Genomic DNA, 21,626 nt, shown 5'->3' with positions numbered 1-21,626 from the left:
GAATTAACAATGGAGGCATTGGATGAGATGCGGAATAAATTAATCCTACTCACAATAGCGTTTTAAGTACTATAACCAGATGAATGCTTTGAAATATATCATCTGATCAATGTCTTGAGGTGTGGCAACCGTAGTATAAGCGGAATAATTGACTTCAGGCATTATTGTATTATTGAATGAATTATAAGTACTGAATACTTCTTTGTTAATTATTATTTGAAGTAACAAAACCATGGTTAATTTGTTGTTACCATGGCTACAAGAACCATCAATTTTTGGTTTTATTCATAGTAAAACCATTAGGGGTGCTCCGATGAGGATTTTTGAGGCCAATCGCTGATCGCCGATCACAGAAAGCAGTATCTGCCGATACGATCACTGATACCGATCTTTTTAAAGCCTTCTTTTTATCATGTAGAATTATTTATAGTGATGATCCAATCAAGATTTTTAGACATTTAATCAGGGCCTGAATTTTAATTTTTGAAAATGAATTCCCCTTTTAGGTGACTCTTGTGAGAGGGGATTTTTTTAATTTGAGGGGTGGAGGGGGCCATTTTTTTGACATTTTTCAAAAATATATATTTATCTCACCTAAATGTTTGATCATGCATTGCATTTTTGTTTTTACAATCGTGCAATTGTTGCACAATAGCTTACACACAGCGCAAGCCTGATTTCATGAGCTGTATGTGAGGTTCACACATACTTTGTTTGCAGTGCGCATGCAGTCCATGTGCGGTACAGAAACAGCTTTCACACAGGAGTCTGCAACTGATCCGTGTCTGTTTACTATAAACACAACATTTATCCATTATTTTGATTTCTAATCCAAACATTGTTATTTAAAATGCTTTTTCAGCATTGTGATTATTTTTTACACAGTACAGTATAATACAATATTTCATAGACGTGTTTAAATGCAATAAATATAAGAAACACATTATTCAATGCTTTTTACTTTTGCATTTACTTCTAGATTTATATATTAAGTTGCTCAAGCAAGTGGCAAAACATTTAAACTACTTCATTATCACAAACATTCTAAATTAAAACTTACCACTGGCATAAACTGTCAGCTCTGCTGCCTTTTCTTTTGCATTTAAATCTTTATTACAATCAATCCCGCGGTTTATAAAGAACTTTATTTTCCTACCTCCACGGGTGCCATCTATTATTGCCTTGTTTATCTAAAAGTGCTCTTTTCCGTTAAACCTAGCCAAAAAGCCATAGCCTATGTGTTGATTGTGAAACACAGTAGACTTTAATTATATGCATTTATGGCGTAATTACTACATTTTCGTGTCAATCCATGTTCATATTTACCGCAAACAATGTGCTGTAATTCAGCGCTTGCAGCGCAGCAAAAATGGACTCGGTGCGGAAACGATCTCTGCACTGCTGCAGACGCACTGCCGGACCGCAACCGTGTGCAGTGTGAACGCTTTGATCCTTTAACATAAGCACGGAAAAAATACGCACCACATACGCACTGCAACCTTGCATTATGTGTGTGCGCTGCGAGTGTGCATGATGAGCGCATGGTCTCCAGGAAAGCGCGCGAGCGCTGAACGGTTTAAACACTGGCAAGAATTAAAAAGAAATGCAATTTATAAACTTTAGTGACAATGTGACACTGCCTCGATTGTGCAAGTGACATTTCCTGTGTCAACTGTACAGCGTGCAGCTCGCTTAGACATGATGTAATTTAAAGCCATTTGTGTATTTTGAGAGAGCGCGCGCGGTGATTCACTCACGCCATTTGTGAAATTGTCTCACAGAAAGTTTTCAAATTACTTTATTTAATGAAGAAATATGAATTGTACCTCACCTTCAGCATTATAATTATTTCACCCGCGTCGGACAGATACTGAGATGGAGCCGCTGCACGTCTTGCCAAACATCTCATAGCAGGCGCGTCATCAGATCGTTTTTTTGAGATCGGCCTTTATAGAGACCGCCGATCAAACATCCCCAAGCGATTATCGGCCTATAGTGATCGGTAGCCGATCAATCGGAGCACCCCTAAAAACCATGGTTAATTTTCGTAAGGGAACATGGAAACTCAGAGAATATTAAGGCAGATGCGTTGGTGGTGGTGAAATTATTACCGACATTAAAACATGTTATTAACGTCAACAGACAAAAAAGTTTCACAGGATTATGAACGTATGTGAAAATGATACACAGGCTTCATCTTGGGCTTTTTAACTTTTTCTTTTCTCGGCGCCGGACTGCTGATGTCTTTTTTCCGGGCATAGTTGTCCATCAATTATGATCATTTGCAATTAGCTGCAAACATGAGGTGAGGGCAGGCATGGATGCGGGAATGGCGCGTCACGTGTGCTTAGCCTACTGCGTTCACCGTAAAGTGCATTTTTTAAAATAAATTGTATATATGTTCATGTTTATATTTTTATTCATGTATATGTACGTGAAACAAGTAGTAGGAAAGAGGAGAAATAAAAAGCGATACTTATCCTTTGCCGGTGTCCCTGCCCGGATGGAGAACTGATGGAGTCGCACGGTAGAGTCGATGGTCTTTACACTCTTCGGTCTTCACACGAGGAGGCAGTCACGCGACGGCTGCTAAACTAAGCTTTTTTTATACCCCTCTAACAAAATACTAAATTAATTCAGCTGGACACACTTTCCTTATTTTTTCCACAACAAATGACTAAGCAAGCGCAGACACTGACAAGATACGCGATACAGAACGAGACCAAACGCGATATCAGCACTTCTCCACACAGTAAACAAAAAAAGCGTTTCCTAGCAATGACAACTGCACTAAACACTAATGAGACAATTAAATACACTTAGGAGCTGCTTTTAACTTCAGCTGATAAAGACTGCTTCTCTCAAAGAGTATTTCTTTACACTGTTTTCTGCTGGCGCTTGAGCACACTTTCCTTATTTTTTCCACAACAAATGGCCAAGCAAGCACAGACACTGACAAGATACACGATACAGAACGAGACCAAACGAGATATATCACACAGTATACATTCAGAATGCTTGGACTATACGCCACGAGTTGCATAGGATTATTTTACGATTATTTTGCATAGGATTATTTTTTATATATATACACACATTCAAAATGACTACAAAATGTCATGCCTTTGAAAAATAAAGAAAACATCAGAATGCTCTGCTTTAGCGTGTCTCCTTGAACATCTTTCTGGTGCATGCCACAAACATGAACCAATTCAGTGAATACTTGACTCGTCTGCTTTTAAAAAGTCTACATTTAGATTATTTGAGTGATGTTAAATGCATTATTTAAGTCACTGTGGAATAAATTACAGCATGTTTTGTGAAAAAAAAAAAAAAAACATGACTTTACAGTCTGGAAAATACGGTAGGCTATAGCAAATTATTTCGCAGACCCACTGGCACTTTGAGAACCGCTGGTCTATACAGAAGAAAGTCCTATAGGCTCGGCCCGGTACGGGTTATGTCGAGCTATTGGTTGTTTGATGAGAAAAAAATGAAATGTAGTTTCAATAAACGCGTTAAGAATCCTTACACCTGCAGCAGCGGAGGACTTTTATTCTGCTGCGCGGAACTGAGGAAAAACTGATGATGGCACGGCTTGATCTTGAAGGGGTGTTTCATTCCCGCTCACATGTAGAAATCAAATATTCAAGCTGTTCATTTGTTTTTCTACCCCTGAACTAAAAACTAAAAAGTAGAATTCTTGTTTTTCATTTTTTTGAAAAAAAATGAAGAAACAAAAAAGGAGCCGTTTTCTTTCTCGAATTTTTTTTTAATTTTTGCATATAGCTCAAAATTAGCCAGACACATTCAGACTCATTTTGCCAGCATGGGTCACAAATGGTCTTAAAATGACAATGATATTGTTTATCGCGGTTGTTTCTGGGGCAATATATCTCCCAACAAAAAGTAGTTATATAGTGACAGGCCTAGGCTTTATTTAACCAACCACCTCACCTGCTTCAGCTATGTTATTTTAACGCTTTTCCACCAAGGTAGTTTGAGTGCTGGTTCAGAGCCAGAGCCTAGTTTCAAATCGGTTCTTTGTCTTTCGACACCCAAAGCACAAGCTCCGAACCAGGAAAAGTGGTTTGTAAGTAGCACCAAAACATTGCTGGTATAGAAGTAAGAACCGCTTGCGTCAGGGGCTGGGGGCGGTGTTACCATGACCAACAAGACGAACAGAAACTTTTGACCGCCATTTTTGAAATAGCAGCTAAACTTGAACACGTTGGATTCGCAGTGTTTGGATGCTGATGTAGGTTCGCAAACCCATGAACATCAATAGTAATGCAACATCCGCCATTGCTGATGGTGTGTTTAGGCTTGTTTGGGATGCATTGGCGCTGCGCGGACCGGTTGGTGTGTGGCATCGGGGTGCCGCGAGAGTGATTGGAAAGCAGACGACTTGCTTTATGCTTTTGGATCGCTTTCGCGGTGCTTTGGTGTTGTGTGCCGATGCATATTGAACAAGCTTGTTGGGTTTGGCGCTGCCACGTTAGCGTTGCTGGGAAAGATGAGCCATATTCAGTGACGTAAGACCTGGCTCTGTGGTGGCTCTCTAGCCCGTGGAAAGGCAAACCGGTTCTAGGCTCGCCAGTCGAACCAACTCCGAACCGGCAATAGCACTGGCTCTGAACTAGCACTCAGTTAAAGCTGGTGGAAAAGGGGTATTTGTGGGCAAGAAGGATGACAGACTCTGTCCATGCCTTGATTCCCATGGTCTCAAAACATAACAGTAAAGTTCCAATACCCCTTACCATTGGTTCCTGTGGCCCTGGAGCAATTACGAACGTCAAAATATTTTGAACATGCATGCACCATGGTGCTTTTGTAAATACGCGTCGAAGATTGATGAAGAAGCAAAGATTTTTTTTTTTTTGCACACAAAAAACATTCCTGTCGCCTCATAAAATTAAGGTTGACCCACTGAAGTCACATGAGCCTTTTTCACACAGAAATTCGGAAAAAAATGCACGGATAATGTGTCCCGGGATTTGTTCCGGGATCGTTTGATTGTGGTTCATTCACACTGCCAGTGATTTTCCGGAATCTGTGTGTGTGTTCACACACATCCCGTAAAGACACGTGACATTACGATGTGACATGTAATGTGACACGTTCTGTTTCACTTAAGCTGGCGAACGATCTCAGCTTCAGCGCGGATAGTGAGGAGCAACCTGATCTCTGCTTCATTACAGTTTGCACATATTTTTTCGTCGCGAATGTTGATCTGCCTTCAAAACACCCGGTAAAAGAGTCGCACGATAACGTGCATCATCACTACGACACACCCTTAACGGCACTGGTTCTGGCTTTTGTTCACACAGAGCTCGTTCCGGGACTGAACCCGGCAATGTTACTAGGTTCTCAACCCGGGATCGATCCCGCAATCAATCCCGGGACGTGTTTGAGTTCACACAGAAGGCACTCCGGCAATTTTCCGGGACCAACATGCAGTGTGAAAGGGGCTATGGACTACTTCAATTATGTCTTTACTACCTTTCTGGCCTTGACAGTGGTGGTTGCTTAGGCTGTCAATGTAGGGACAGAAACCTCTCAGATATCATTACAAATATATTAATTTGTGTTTAGAAGATGAATGAAAGTCTTATGAGTTTTGAACAACATGAGGGTGAGTGATTGACAGAATTTTCTTTTTTGGTTAACTATTACTTTGATGTTTTGGCTGAACATAGATATTCCAGGTTACAGTGATCAGTTACGGTGAGAAATGGATGTCTTACCCCCTCCAGCCAATGCCACCATTCTTCAAATGCTGACTTCATTATCCGTAGTTCTCGGTTGCTTACATCATAGTTTCGTTCAGCAGGAGAGAGGTTTTCAGTTCAGTTCAATTTTATTTAAATAGCACATTAAAAACAACCATGGTTGACCAAAGTGCTTAACAATGTCCGGAAAAACGCACACACAAACAAGACAAATACAGTAAAACCATCACAATGTCACAATGTCTCAGCTCAGCTCGAAATAAAAGCCAAGGAATACAGGTGTGTCTTAAGTAATGACTTAAAAATCCCAACAGTCTGAGCAGTTTTTATATGTACAGGTAAACTATTCCACAAATTAGGTGCCACCACTGAAAAGACTCGGTCACCTTTATTTTTTAACCTGGCTCTCGGAACATCGAGGAGCACCTGATTGGACGACCTCAGCGTTTTAACAGGAGTGTGGACATGTAAAAGCTCTGATAAATAAGCAGGCGCCAACCCATTTAAAATCTTAAAAACAAACAATAAAATCTTGAAATCAGTTCTGAAGCAGACAGGAAGCCAGTGTAGTGAAGCTAAGACAGGGGTAATGTGCTCATACTTATTAGTCCCAGTTAGAAGCCGAGCTGCTGCCTTTTGGACTAACTGTTAGCGTTGAAGAGATGACAAACATATAAAGTCAGTTGATCCAAACCAACATATAAAGAGTTACAGTAGTCTAGTCTAGATGTTATAAAAGCATGAATTACACTTTCAAACTCCTTACGTGGCAGGTAGGGCTTGACTTTAGCCAACAGTCTAAGTTGAAAGAAACTGGCTTTTACAACAGAACTAATGTTTTTCAGATTTAAAAGCACTGTCAAAAATCACACCGAGATTCTTGGTAAATGGACGAACATACAAACCTAAATTACCAAGTGCATCTACACAAGCACTTAAATCCCCAGGACAACCAAACACAACAATCTCAGTCTTATTTTCATTAAGACAAAGAAAATTCTGATCCAGCCATATTTTTAAATCTCTCAGGCAATTAAGTAATGACAGAAATTAAGCTTTGTCATTTGTTTTCACAGGCAAATAAATTTGTACATCAGCCACATAACAGTGGAAGGAGATATTGTGCTTTCTCAAAATATACCCCAAGGACATCATATACAAAGAAAACAACATAGGGCCCAATATTGACCCTTGGGGGACGCCACAAAAAAGAGGGGCAGCAGATGAAGAAAATTCACCAAGATGAACAGAAAAACTTCTGTCTGTCAAATACGACTGAAACCATGTAAGGGCTATGCCCTTAATGCCGACACACTGTTCAAGTCTAGATAAAACAATTGAGTGGTTGACCGTATCAAAGGCCACAGTCAAATCCAAAAGGACTAAATCAGCAGAGTTACCAGAGTCCACAGTTAAAAGAAGATCATTAGAAACTCTTAAAAGAGCAGTTTCTGTACTGTGACAGGGCTTAAAACCAGACTGAAATTTTTCATAAATACTAAATTCATCAATAAATAATGGAAGCTGATTAAAAACAACTCTCTCCAAAACTTTCGATAAAAAGGGGAGTTTAGATATAGGTCTAAAATTAGACAAAATTCAAGGATCCAAGTTACTCTTTTTTAGAAGCGGTTGTAAACGACTGCCAATTTTTTAAACCGAATATATGAAGTCTGCGTTGACCCTTTTGTACGGAGCAGCTAAAGGACTTTTATTTTGAAATGAACAACACGCCAATCGGACTGTATAAAGCGCGACCCATTTCCGCCAGTTGGATGTGTGTGTGCACGCTTTGTGAAGGACGCAACCTGCAGTTTGTGGCGTTTTACTCCTCCTCTTATTGTACTTGTGCATCTCACTGAAAAGGGTAATAAGGTAAATGATTTTGTACATTGTATGATGCGTAATGTAATGTCAGGTTTCGTATTTGGTTTATTTATTGTTTGTTTCTGTTTTGTTTTGTGTGTTCGTAGATCTTGTGTCTACTTGAATGTCAACGTATTAAACATTTTCGGAAACATCAGTTAAGGAGCATTGACCATCATTTCAGTGGGGTAGCAACAGCGGTTGCACGATGGCATGTTTAAAAACAGCTGGAACACATCCTGAGCTGAGAGATGTATTAACCAAAGATACAACGCTTGGCCCAACAGTGTCAAAGACATCTTTAACTAAGCGTGCAGGAATACTGTCAAGGAGGCAGTTTGCAGGACGTAGCTGTTCAACTATGTCAGAAAGATAGGAGAATGTAACGGGCTCAAACTGCTGAAAGACAGGCAAAAAGAGAAATCAAGAGAGTCACTGATAACCGTGATGGGTGGAAAACTAAGACCAGCAATTTTGTCCACAAAATATTTCAGAAAGTTTTCACATAATATTAAAGATGGCACAATACAATCTGAATCACATGGGTTAACAAGAGAGTTAAAAACATTAAAAATAACCTGAGGCCGCTGGCTGTTACTGGCTACAAGGTCGGAAAAAAGCACAGGTAGAAATCTCCAAATTGGGAACAACCACAGTAGATAAAACAGGCAGGTGATCTGAAATACATGTCACATATTTCACTGATAGTAATACATAAACCATACGACAACACAAGGTCCAAAGTATGTCCTTTTTCATGGGTCGGACCAGTGACTTGACTGCGTGAGATTAAACGAATCAATTAGACTGAGAAAATCAGAGGTTTGGATTCACAGCACACATGTATGTTAAAGTCACCAATAATTAAAAAGCGATGATATTTCAATGCAATCCCCGCCACAAAGTCTGCAAAGTCCTGAACAAAATTCTTATTATACTTTGAAGGTCGATATACCACCGCACATAACACAGTCGCGGGAAAATTTGTCTCATAAAGCTGCAATTCAAAACTGTTGCAGGCGTCGACCGCGACCTCCCGACAGTGAAAAACTGATTTAAATACAGAAGCCAGCCCTCCACCTGTACCGGTGGTCCGAGGGGAGCTTAGAAAGTCACAGCGGGGAGGAAGTAGTTGAGAGAAAGAAGCCAACTCACCAGCATAAAGCCAGGTTTCTGTCAAAAACATGAAATCCAGCTTACGTGAAGTGAAAAAATCTTCAGCAAAAAAGTCTTGTTAGCTAGCGATCTAGCATTAATCAGAGCCAAACAAAGAGTGGAATCCTCACTGGCCGATGGCGACACACGGTTCAGCGGGCGAAGGTTCGAAGAATCCACACCACCTCTGCGGACCCAAACCCACATAGGAAGAGATGACACAGTCGACAGGTCAGCCTCGGAAGTCACCGTCGAGCTGGGGAAGACCGGATGGAGCCACCGGCCTCTCATTTCCAGCGAACGCTGGGCAGCTGGAACGTAACATCCATCGTGAGGACACATTACACATGTGGACACCAGGTAAGCCTTGAATCTAACCAGGACACCTCCGCGCCTCCCCCGTCGTCTCCAAAGCTTCTTGCGAGGAATAACGCATGGTGATCGGTGTAAAAATGCCGGTATATCTGCCAGGAAGGGTGGAAGGCCCGTAGTTTGATGGTTTCCAAACACATATCTTCCAGACTGTATCTTTAGAAGCTCTAATATTATAAAGTGTTTGGCGATCATAGACGAGCAAGGCAGAGACATCTCGACAGCATATACAAATAAATAAATCGATCGCAAACAACAAACTGAGCAGACAACACGGAGACAGACGGCATGCCATGGACACTAGCGCCATCTTTTTTGGGGAATAATATGTGCAAAGATAGAGCTTTGGAGGTGTTCCATGGCATTGAGAGAGGATGGCTTTGATTCCTGTGTTAGAGGGTCTGGATGGCATTCTTCCATCAACTTAATGTGAACGTCAGCCTCACCTCAGGGTATCACCCACAGTACAGTAGCCAAACTGAATGCCTTAACCAAGAGCTCACACATTTCCTCAGGATGTACTGCCATCTGAATCAGACAGATTGGAGCAGGTATCTAGTCTGGGCTGAATATGCTCAACTCTCCAAAAACCTTCCACTGGCCTGTACCCCTTTTCAGTGTTCTGGGATTTCAACCCACTGTATTACATTGGTCGGCTTTGTCAGAGTGAAGCAGTTTGGGACCAGGCTCATGTCTTTCTCCAACAGGCAGTGAGGAGACTAAAGGTACAAGCTGGCCAGCACCAATGTCCCAGCCCCAAATGTGTGCCAGCCCAATGGGTTTGGTTTTCCACCTGGGATCTTTGCCTTTATCTACCCTGCTATAAACTCAGTCCCAGGTATGTGAGTCTGTAACAACATTCATAGATCGGGAAGGAGGAGGCGAGAACCGTTGAACATTTAAAAACAAAACTTTAATAAACAAATGAACAAACACAAAACTAAAGTAAAATTGACAGCCCCTCACGGACGACTGCCGCATAAAACATAATACGGCAACATAAATAGTCCAGGCCTGGTCCTCTCTCGTCTTTCACTGTCGTCACTCCTCCTTTTATCCTTCTGGAGCTCCTCCGTGGGACTTGAGACCGGTGAGTGGCGCAGGTGTCGCTCATTATCATTTACTCCACCGGCCTCACTCCGCTCCCATGGCTCTCGGCCCCACCCTACTCGTCACATAGCCCCATCGCCCCTCGCAGGCCGGGGGGTACTCACGAGACTGCGCTCTACTAGCACAGCAGTGAGCCCTCCGTCCCACTTCGTCTTCCATCGTTCCAGCACCACCGCCTTGGGCAGCCACTGGCGGTCTCCGCTCCTTCATGCTGCCCGACCTTCTCAGCTCCGCTATCCCCCTCACCAGCGAGGGCTCTCTGACAGCGTGTCCCTCTTTCCTCCCGGGTTTCAGCACCAATGTAACAAGATCGTTTATAGATCGGGAAGAATGAGGCGGGAACCAGTGAACATTTAAACACAAAACTTTAATAAATGAATGAACACAAAATGAAAGTAAAAGTGGCAGCCCCTCACAGATGACTGCTGCATAAAAAACATAACACGGCAACATAAATAGTCCAGGCCTGGTCCTCTCTCCCGTTTCCCGTTCTCCAGTCGCTCTTTACAGACCTCGCTGAACCACGCCCCCCTTCGCCACAGAGTCCCTTCAAAATTCTGAGACAAATCACCCCTGTATCTCATCACCTACAGCTACTTTCGTATTTCTCCTTCTTGTGGATGGCTTATCGAGTAGGATAACTCCTGCACTCCAGACGTCGAGATGCCTACTTTAGTATCTTGTGGACTGGGAGGGGTATGGTCTGGAAGAACGGTCCCGGATCAATACAGAGGACATCCTCGACCCCACACTCATCACTGAATTGTTGCTGTGTTTTGACACTTGGATTGTTTTTCTTGTTCACAACTCATTGACACCTGCCTTGTTTGCATGGATATTTACGTGGTACATTTACATGGTTGTTTTCTGCATTGCTAACACACCTGTTTTTAATTACCTGTACTATTTAGGCACAGAACTCACTAGACTCAGTTCGAAATCTTGTTTTGCCCTGGCTGATCATTTTTAAGCATTTATTTCCACTGTTTATCGTTGCTGTGTTTTGACCATTGATTGTTTTTCTTGTTTACAACTGTTTGGCGCCTGCTTTGCTGACTTTGCTTTGCATGGATATTTACCCTGGTTGTTTGCTGCATTTCTCGAACCTGTGCCTGTCTATGACTATGATTATTGTCCTGCCTATCTTACTGATCCTTGCCTGTCTGTTTGTTCTTTTTGTTCTCGCTAATAAAGCTAAATGGATCTCAGTCCTTTGTTCCTCTGAGTCTGCATTACAATATTAGATGAAAAACGAGTCAGGAAAGATGGAAAAAAATAAATCACATTTTGCCAACTGATTGAGAATAAGGTTGTTGAAATAGTAAAATTAGTAAAACTGAAAATAAAAAATAAAGCCAAATAGAAATATATATATATAAAAAAATAATAATAATGACAAAGAAGCAAAAAAACTAAAATGAAAATAAAAGTAAACGCTACTTCAAATTATTATGCATACTATAATAGTATGTACTATAAATGCTGAAATAACAATTGCAATTCACCCATTAACTCTGTGTTTCCACTGTGTTTCCTCAGAGTTTAAAGGAGGAGATGAGCCAAAACGGCAAGGTGATGTTGAACATCAACCAGTGTTTGCAGCAGATCTTTGGGGAGGCCATCAGTACCGCCTACCCTGGCCTAGAGAACGCTCCACTTACGGTCACCCTTAACCAGCAGGCCAAATTTGGTGATTACCAGTGTAATAGTGCCATGCCAATGGCTCAGGTCAGTTTCATTTTCGGGTAAACTCGTCTGTTTCTCCCTTTTTTGTCACTCCAACACGCTTGAATTTCTTTTTTCTGTTGAACACAGAAGGAAATGCTTTGAAGAATGTTGCCTTTTGTCCACTTAAAGTGAATTATTTTTGTGAATGTGTTTGTTTTAAGATGATGAAAGCTAAAGGACAGAAGGTCAGCCCCAGGGAGATAGCAGAGAAAATTGTCCAAAACATTCCCAACAATGAGTTAATTGAGAGAACAGAAATTGCAGGGCCAGGTTTGTTCAGAATATCATAAATACCAAGACCATTTTCTCCCCTACTTTCAAAGATTGATAAATAATCAAGTGCATATTGGATTGTAGGGTTTATCAACGTTCATCTCAAAAGAATGTTTGTCTCTAAACTCCTCTCAAACCTGCTTGTGAATGGAGTGCAGCCTCCATCTTTGAAGAAGAAAAAGAAGGTAGGAGTTTCACTGTAGCGGTAAAATACATCACGGCATAGTGGTATAAACTACAATGCATTTTTATCCAGTGGTCTTTAAGCTCATTTGTGTTTTTTTAGGTTGTTGTGGACTTCTCCTCACCTAACATTGCCAAAGAGATGCATGTGGGTCACCTGCGGTCCACAATTATTGGAGACAGCATGTGTCGACTCTTTGAGTTCCTGGGTAATGAAGTGCTAAGGTTGGTGTATATTATTTGTGGAGCGCAAAAGTGGGGTTTCAGAAATAAAAAGCCAATTTTAATCTCTGTTGTGAGATATATTTTATGAAAACATGAACTCAGTGTTGTTAAAGCAATACTGTAGACCAGGGATCTCCAGTTCTGCTCCTGGAGAGCTACCGTCCTGCAGACTTCAGTTCCAACCTTGCTCCAACACACCTGTCTGTATTATAAAGTAGCCCTGAACACTTTGATTAGCTGGTTCAGGTTTGTTTGATTGGGGTTGGGGCTGAAATCTGCAGGACGGTAGCTCTCCAGGAGTAGGGTTGGAGACCCCTGCTGTAGACTTTAACTCTTTCCCTGCCATTGAGGTAATTTTCCGTCATTTGTAAGACAACACTTCCCAGTAATTGTTTTCACTGGTGCAGGAGGTGCTATTACGCATCTTCTGGATCAAAACATGGTGAAGAAGCAGAAACAAGCGATCGCATACATAAGTAGATGCATATGTAAAATAACGCAATCATCAAACATTAATCATTATATATATAAATAAATTGCATATTTTTCCTATTTAAATTTTTGTTTTAAAAGTATGGTTAAAAACTGGTAAAATGTACCAACAATCACATTGAAAAAATATACACGTTTTGATATACCATTAAAAAAAAAAAAAACAGGTAGCCCATCTGAATTAGGACATTTAGACTATCCATCTAATAGTAGCCTACCAAAATCTTATTAACAGTAGAAGTTAATTCTTACTGTAGTCTTCAAATCTGGGTACTGTCTTACGTTTTAAAATCACAAAGAGAGTTTGGTCCCATCAGGCTAACGTGACAGTCACGACCCATGCAGCTGTAAGGTTTTCTGCTTCTTTTGTTTTTACTCGCGATCTTTACAACACGCATTACATTACGTATTTCATGGCACACTCGTTTTATGCGTATTTGGCGCCACCTATTGTTGTGGGTGTATTATTCACATATCAAAGTCTAGACCCTGAATATAAGACGACCACGTTTTTTCAGATGTATTTCCAAGAAAAAAACATCGTCTTATATTCGGGTCAATACGGTAATGACAGAATTGTAATTTTTGGGTGAACTATCCCTTTAATGACAATCGGCAACATGTTTAGTACTGTTGCTTTAAGAGCTGCACGCATCTGTTTTTCTCTCAACTGTTTACTTTCACTTTAGACATAAGTTAACTAACTGTGTGTATATGTAAACCTTGTGTGTTTTTTAGAGTATTAGCGCAATCAGTCACTAACTAAGATAACCAAGTAATCAGGTGCTGTTCGACCGGCCTTTTAGTGTACGCACCCTTCAGGTGTACGTGCTCTGAATAAGCGCTCGTCAGAACAGCACGCAAATGAAACATTTAACCGGCAAGGTTTTAAAGCACACGCAAATAATGTACTTTTGTAATTGCGAATAAGTGCAGCATCACGTGAGTGTAACTCTACTGCTGAATTAACATTTGATGTGATTGTGTTGCACGAGTTGCAGTTGGAGCTGGAGCCGGAGCCGGGAGACATAGTAAATACAGCGCATTGCTTGAGGTAGATGTTGTGTTTTGTAAGTAAATGTTTCATTGTATTACTAGTGTTGCCTCATTTGTTCACTATTACACTACTGCATATATTGCATCTGACACTGGTGCCGCTTAGTTTTGTAACGTGAGCCCACACTTTCGAACGTTTCACCGCCACTGATTGCACGCAAACACACACAGCACATGTGCATGGATATATCACACACACGTCGAGCAAACGTCGGCCATTCAGTGAAGAAAAATGACAAGCAGCAGCTTCTACTTTGCCATTAACATTGAAGTATTTAGAGATAAAACAACGCAAGTGTCGATAACAGTACCGTTTGTCCCGAAACTTATCGGTAGTCCGGTATTGACCCAATTACGTACCGGTCCAAAAAAATACCGGTTCTCGGTACCCATCCCTAGTCATCATCCAGTTCAGCTCTTTTCCAATAGTGTCTGTGTAATCAGTCAAGCGTCCCCAACTAAGCAAGCCAAAGGCGACAGTGGCAAGGAACCAAAACTCCATCATTGACAGAAATTGAGAAAAAACCTTGGGAGAAACCAGGCTCAGTCAGGGGGCCAGTTCTCCTCTGGCCAGACACACCAGCATGGCGTGGTTTAATTCCAGGCAGCAACACAGGTGCAGAGGACTTGTCTGGTTCCCGTGGTCTTGTGACGATGGTCGGCGAGGTGATGAGGTCTTCACAGGGGGATCTGTCTCTGGGGCGCATCTAGTTGACATGGTCTCCGCTGACATTCAGGGCTGTGACAGATCCACCATCTGACCTGGATATGGACTGAATCCGTATGGCTACGGTGACCTCAGAATAAGAATGAAAGAGACGAATATTAGCGTAGATGGCATTCTTCTTACGATGTAGCAAGTACATTGGGTGTTATGGGAAGTGTTCCCGGTTCCGGTTGACCTAATTATGTAGCCTAACAAGCCTTAACGGATTTGAATGATAGAAATGTGATAGTGTATTATGTGTATGCCAGGTTAAAGAGATGGGTCTTTAATCTAGATTTAAACTGACAGAGTGTGTCTGCCTCCCGAACAACGCTAGGTAGGTTGATCTGCCGCCCGCATTTGATATTGATATTCTAGGTATTATCAAATGGCCAGAGTTTTGAGATCGCAGCGGACGTGAAGGACAATAATGTGATATGAGCTCACTCAAGTACTGAGGAGATAAACCGTTCAGGGCTTTATAAGTAATTAGCAAGATTTTAAAATGTCTTCGTTGTTCAATAGGGAGCCAGTGCAGAGTTGACAGAGTCGGGCTAATATGTTCATAATTCCTGGTTCTAGTAAGAACTCTTAACAGCTGCATTTTAGACCAGCTGGAGTTTGTTTGTTAAGTGCCCAGAGCAACCACCCAATAAAGCATTGCAATAATCTAACCTTGAGGTCTTGAACGCATGAATTAACGTTTCTGCATTTAACATTGAGAGCAGAGGTCATAATTTAGATATATTTTTAAGATGGAAATGTGTGGTTTTACAAATGCTAGAAACATGGTTTTCAAAGGAAAGATTGCTATCAAATAGCACACCTAGGTTCCTAACTGATGACGAAGAATTAACAAAGCAGCCATCAAGTGTTAGACAGTGTTTTAGGTTGTTACATGCGAAGGTTTTTGATCCAATAATTAAAACCTCAGTTTTTTTCCCCCAGAATTTAGCAGTAGGAAATTACTAGTCATCCAGTTTTTTATATCAACTGTGCATTCTGTTAGCTTTGCGAATTTGTATGTTTCGTCGGGCCGTAAAAAAATATAGAGCTGAGTATCATCAGCATAACAGTGAAAGCTGACACCATGTTTCTTGATGATATCTCCCAAGGGTAACATGTAAAGTGTGAAAAGCAACGGTCCTAGTACTGAGCCTTGTGGCACACCATACTGTACTTGTCATCGACATGATATCTCGTCATTCAATGCTACGAATTGATGACGGTCAGATAAGTAAGATTTGAACCATGACAATGCAATTCCACTAATGCCAACATAATTTTGTAGTCTACTCAAAAGAATGTTGTGGTCGATAGTGTCAAACACAGTGCTAAGATCCAGTAGCACTAATAGAGAAATACAACCACAATAGGATAATAAGAGCAGGTCATTTGTAACTCTGATGAGAGCAGTTTCAGTACTATGATTCGGTCTAAATCCTGTCTGGAAATCCTCACAGATACCATTTCTCTAAGAAGGAACATAGCTGAGAGGATACTACCTTCTCTAGTATTTTAGACTGAAAAGGGAGATTTGAGATCAGTCTGTAATTAACTAATTCTCTAGGATCAAGTTGTGTTTTTTTTTTTTTTTTAATGAGAGGCTTAATAACAGCCACTTTGAAGGTTTTGGGGACATATCCTAAAGACATTGACAAATTAATAATATTCAGAAGAGAATCTATGACTTCTGGAAGCACCTTTTTTAGTAGCTTAAATGGAATAGGGTCTAACATACATGTTATAGGTTTTGATGATTTGACAAGTTTATCCATTTCTTACTGTCCTATAGCAGAGAATGAGTGGAATTGTTCCTCAGGGGATCTATAGTGCATTATCTGATGCGATACCACTGCATGGTTAGAATTTTATCTCTAATATTATCAATCTTGGAAGCAGGGCCGCTGCTGGCCAAATGGGTGCCCTAAGCAGAATTGTATTGTTGTGCCCCCTCCGTCAAATATTATGGAAGTAAAAAAAACAAACACCTACTATAGGTGTCAAAATAAAACTTTAATAAAATATGAAAGTAAATTAATTAATTAATTCTATTTAAATTATATTATTTACAAATTACAATTGTAGTTCTAGACAGTTACCTATGGCTATGATTTTATTAATATAGTTGTCTGATTGATTTTATAGTCTCAAGCATTCAAAAATCACGCAAAAGAAAATTAAGCCATTTTACTACAATAAAACCATGGTTAATTTTTGTAAGGGTTGTGATGTCCACATGTTTTTGTTGAAGTAATTATAGAGGCTGTAGCATTTCTATTTCAAAAATGTGGCCAAAAATGAAAATGTTTTTGTTGAAGTAATTATAGAGGCTGTAGCATTTCTATTTCAAAAATGTGGCCATAAATGAAAGATTAAGTGAATATTTGAATTAGCCTAAATGTTTGGTCAATATTAAACCAGGATTTGATCATTCTGTAAGTGTAACAGTAGCAATTACCAGACCTTTGGCTCCCTTTGCAAGCATTTGTAATGTACATAAATCGTTTATTTTGTATTACATTATGTATTTTAACATTGTTTCATTATTTTAACATTGACATGTATCATTATTGCCTCATTGTTTTTATATAATGCATTTTAAGTACTTTTAAAGGCTGTTGTTGGTTTAGGTCTGTTTTTATAACCACAAAACAAAAAAAATCCTAATACTTCTTTGTAAACTATTATTTGAAGTAACAAAACCATGGTTAATTTGTGGTTAACAAGAACCATGATTTTTGGTTTTATTCATAGTAAAACCAAGGCTAATTTTCGTAAGGGAACATGGAATCTCAGAAAGAATATTAGATGCGTTGTTGGTGGTTAAATTATTAATGACATTAAAACACGTTATTAACGTCAACAGGCAAAAAAGTTTCACAGGATTATGAATGTACCTGAAAGTGATGCACGGGTTTCATCTTTTTTTTTTTTTTCCCTCGGCGCCAGATTGCTGATGTCTTTTCATGGGTAGTTGTCCATCAATTATGATCATTTGCATTCAGCCGCAAACATGAGGTGCAAGCGGTCTCGGGTGCGGGAATAACGCGTCGTGTGCTTAGCCTACTGCCTACTGCGTTCACCGTAAAATGCATTTTTTTATAATGATAGATATATATATATGTGTGTGTGTGTGTGTATGTTCATGTTTATATTTTAATTTATGTGTATATGTTAATTTTAATATTAATATAGAACAAAAGGTTTTTTTTTTTTTTGAGCAACTGGGTTGGTGCCCCCCTGGGAGATGGTGCCCTACGCAAACTGCGTACTCTGCGTATAGGGAGCGGCGGTACTGCTTGGAAGTAAAGAAGTTCATAAAGTTGTGCTGTTGGGAAATGTGTAAGTCTGTTGATGTTTTATTTTTCATTAATTTAGCCACTGTATTGAATAAATGCCTGGGGTTGTGTTTGTTCTTTTCTAAGAGAGATGAAAAGTAGATCTAGCAGTTTTTAGAGCTTTTCTATAAGTACGTTCCCGCCATGCAATACGAAATACCTCTAGTTTTGTTTTCTTCCAGCTGCGCTCCATTCTACGGGCTGCTCTCTTTAAGGCGTGAGTGTGCTCGTTATTCCATGGTGTCGGACTGTTTTCCTTAATCTTCAAGTGTAAAGGAGCAACCATATCTAAAGTGCTAGAAAAGAGAGGGTCAATAGTTTCTGTTACACTATCAAGTTTTTCTGAGCTATTGGATATGCTGAGGAATTGAGACAAGTCAGGAAGATTATTTACAAAGCAGTCTTTTGTGGTTGAAGTGATGGTTCTACCATATTTGTAACAAGGAGTTGAACTGGCAGCTTTAGCTATATGGAGTATACACGAGAATAGATAATGATCCGATATATCATCATTCTGCTGCAGAATTTCAACACCATTAACATCAATTCCATGTGACAGTATTACATCTAAAGTATGATTACGGCAATGAGAGTAGGCCCTGACACATGTTGTCTAACCCCAATGGAGTTCAGAATGTCTATAAATGCTGATCCCAATGCATCTTTTTCATTATCAACATGGATATTAAAATCACCAACAATTAAGACTTTATTTGCAGCCAGCACTAACTCAGATAGAAAATCAGCAAATTCTTTGATAAAGTCTGTATGGTGCCCTGGTGGCCTGTATACGTACAGTAGCCAGTACAAACATCACAGGGGATTTATCATTAACACTTGTTTCTCTGGGTAATGTTATAGGGCTGAAACGATTAGTCGACATTATCGACAACATCGACAAAAAATTGTCGACAAATATTTTTGTTGTCATGTAGTCATTTGATCTCATATGACCTAATATAAGAGCCTGCGATAATGCGGTTTGACCAGTGGGGCGCAAGACTGTAATTCAGCCCTCCTGGATGCAATTCAAGAGAAGAAGACACAGCACTTCAGAGCAAACACAGCCGCTCCTAAAGCTGCCCTTATGCAATAGATAGCCTTAAACAGGGTTTCCGTGGGTCTTAAAAAAAGTCTTAAATTTAGTTGTATCAAATTTAAGGTCTTAAAATGTCTTAAATTGTACAAGAAAGTCTTAATTATTTTTTCTAGAGGTCTTAAATTTGGGGATGGAAAGACCAGAATTGTGATATGGCTCAATGTGATGATTAAACTTCAAAAGGCTATGATTTCATGAAATAAACATGAGCGCTGCATGTTCAAAGTCCGGTGCTGCGCTGCTGTTCTGCCCTTACCGGGGAAACCGTTATATTTCTACCAAACGCTCCACCTGCTGTCAGAGAATGAATGAGCATTTTCAGTAAAACTGTTGTTTTGTTCAGAGTTCAGACCAATGCAAAAATCGACCCATGTTTTTTTTTTCTGAGCTATTGGATATGCTGAGGAATTGAGACAAGTCAGGAAGATTATTTACAAAGCAGTCTTTTGTGGTTGAAGTGATGGTTCTACCATATTTGTAACAAGGAGTTGAACTGGCAGCTTTAGCTATATGGAGTATACACGAGAATAGATAATGATCCGATATATCATCATTCTGCTGCAGAATTTCAACACCATTAACATCAATTCCATGTGACAGTATTACATCTAAAGTATGATTACGGCAATGAGAGTAGGCCCTGACACATGTTGTCTAACCCCAATGGAGTTCAGAATGTCTATAAATGCTGATCCCAATGCATCTTTTTCATTATCAACATGGATATTAAAATCACCAACAATTAAGACTTTATTTGCAGCCAGCACTAACTCAGATAGAAAATCAGCAAATTCTTTGATAAAGTCTGTATGGTGCCCTGGTGGCCTGTATACGTACAGTAGCCAGTACAAACATCACAGGGGATTTATCATTAACACTTGTTTCTCTGGGTAATGTTATAGGGCTGAAACGATTAGTCGACATTATCGACAACATCGACAAAAAATTGTCGACAAATATTTTTGTTGTCATGTAGTCATTTGATCTCATATGACCTAATATAAGAGCCTGCGATAATGCGGTTTGACCAGTGGGGCGCAAGACTGTAATTCAGCCCTCCTGGATGCAATTCAAGAGAAGAAGACACAGCACTTCAGAGCAAACACAGCCGCTCCTAAAGCTGCCCTTATGCAATAGATAGCCTTAAACAGGGTTTCCGTGGGTCTTAAAAAAAGTCTTAAATTTAGTTGTATCAAATTTAAGGTCTTAAAATGTCTTAAATTGTACAAGAAAGTCTTAATTATTTTTTCTAGAGGTCTTAAATTTGGGGATGGAAAGACCAGAATTGTGATATGGCTCAATGTGATGATTAAACTTCAAAAGGCTATGATTTCATGAAAACTAGTGTGCGTGCGCATTTATAGTGCGTTCTTTCACTGCATGAATCAAGTCTATTAAAATGCATTTAGAATTATATAATTCAAGATATGGGGCAGAACATTTATATATTTATATAATTTCATATAGTTAATATAACACGAAGAGTGCTGTTTTTTCTCCAAAAGTCAGCATGATTACAAATGTGATATTGATTTTATACAACAGTTCAATACACAAGACGTTAATATTAAGAGTCTTACGTTTTAGACGCCATATTTCCTGTTTTTGCTCTATTTCTCCAACAAAATTAATTTCAAAAACAGCCACAGCGCTGTTTTGCATCACTGAGCAACATGACGGTGTTTTCGTTCCTGAATGAATCAACTGTTTAAATGATTCGGTTCAATCATAATGACTCAGTTAACAGTGACTTGCTGCCACCTACTGGCGGTTTTAATTTCACATTTAAGGTACCTTTTCATTTTAAAAATAATTTCAAACATTAGTTTTAAATGTTTTTTGTTTAAAATATCAAAACATTATTTATGCATTTGTAACTGCAGGCTGAAGTATTCCATGTCCCTTAGAGCTGCATTAAACAGTAATAAACATCTAAATGCCACTTCTAATGCAGCTTCTGTGTTTCCTCTGCATTGCAAAGATCAATTTTGTTGATACTGATTTCATTTGCTTGGTAACAACCCAAATGCAAGAATTTGACTCAAAAGATGGTGCACACTTTTAGAAAAAATGGCTTAAAGATAAAAATGCCCATGAAACTTGTTGGAAATAATTAATTTCTATCACTGCTGTGAACTGACCACACAGAATATGAAGAATATCAAAAAATTCAGGAGTCAGCTGTCAGCACAATTAGATATAAGATATCAGCACAATCAGGGCTGCATTAAGACCGCACTGGGCCCCGGGGCTATGACTTACTGCAGGGCCCCCATCACAATAATCAT

The 21,626-nt window shown here is 39.8% G+C and overlaps 1 protein-coding gene across 1 annotated transcript in view; it reads left to right on the top strand.

Moving 5' to 3' along the window:
* Window positions 1-21,626, top strand: part of LOC107685794 (arginine--tRNA ligase, cytoplasmic-like) — a 59,795-nt gene that overhangs the window by 14,606 nt on the left and 23,563 nt on the right. Inside the window, exons 3-6 of the mRNA XM_016482514.1 lie at window positions 11,775-11,963; window positions 12,125-12,233; window positions 12,321-12,421; window positions 12,523-12,644. Of these exons, the coding sequence (XP_016338000.1) occupies window positions 11,775-11,963; window positions 12,125-12,233; window positions 12,321-12,421; window positions 12,523-12,644 (521 nt within the window). The remainder of the gene's footprint in view (window positions 1-11,774; window positions 11,964-12,124; window positions 12,234-12,320; window positions 12,422-12,522; window positions 12,645-21,626) is intronic.

The sequence above is a fragment of the Sinocyclocheilus anshuiensis genome, unplaced genomic scaffold, assembly GCF_001515605.1.
Source record: "Sinocyclocheilus anshuiensis isolate Anshui unplaced genomic scaffold, SAMN03320099.WGS_v1.1 scaffold1195, whole genome shotgun sequence".
Lineage (NCBI taxonomy): Eukaryota > Metazoa > Chordata > Actinopteri > Cypriniformes > Cyprinidae > Sinocyclocheilus > Sinocyclocheilus anshuiensis.
Note: the sequence above shows the minus strand (reverse complement) of the source record. Positions and strands in the feature narration are given on the sequence as shown.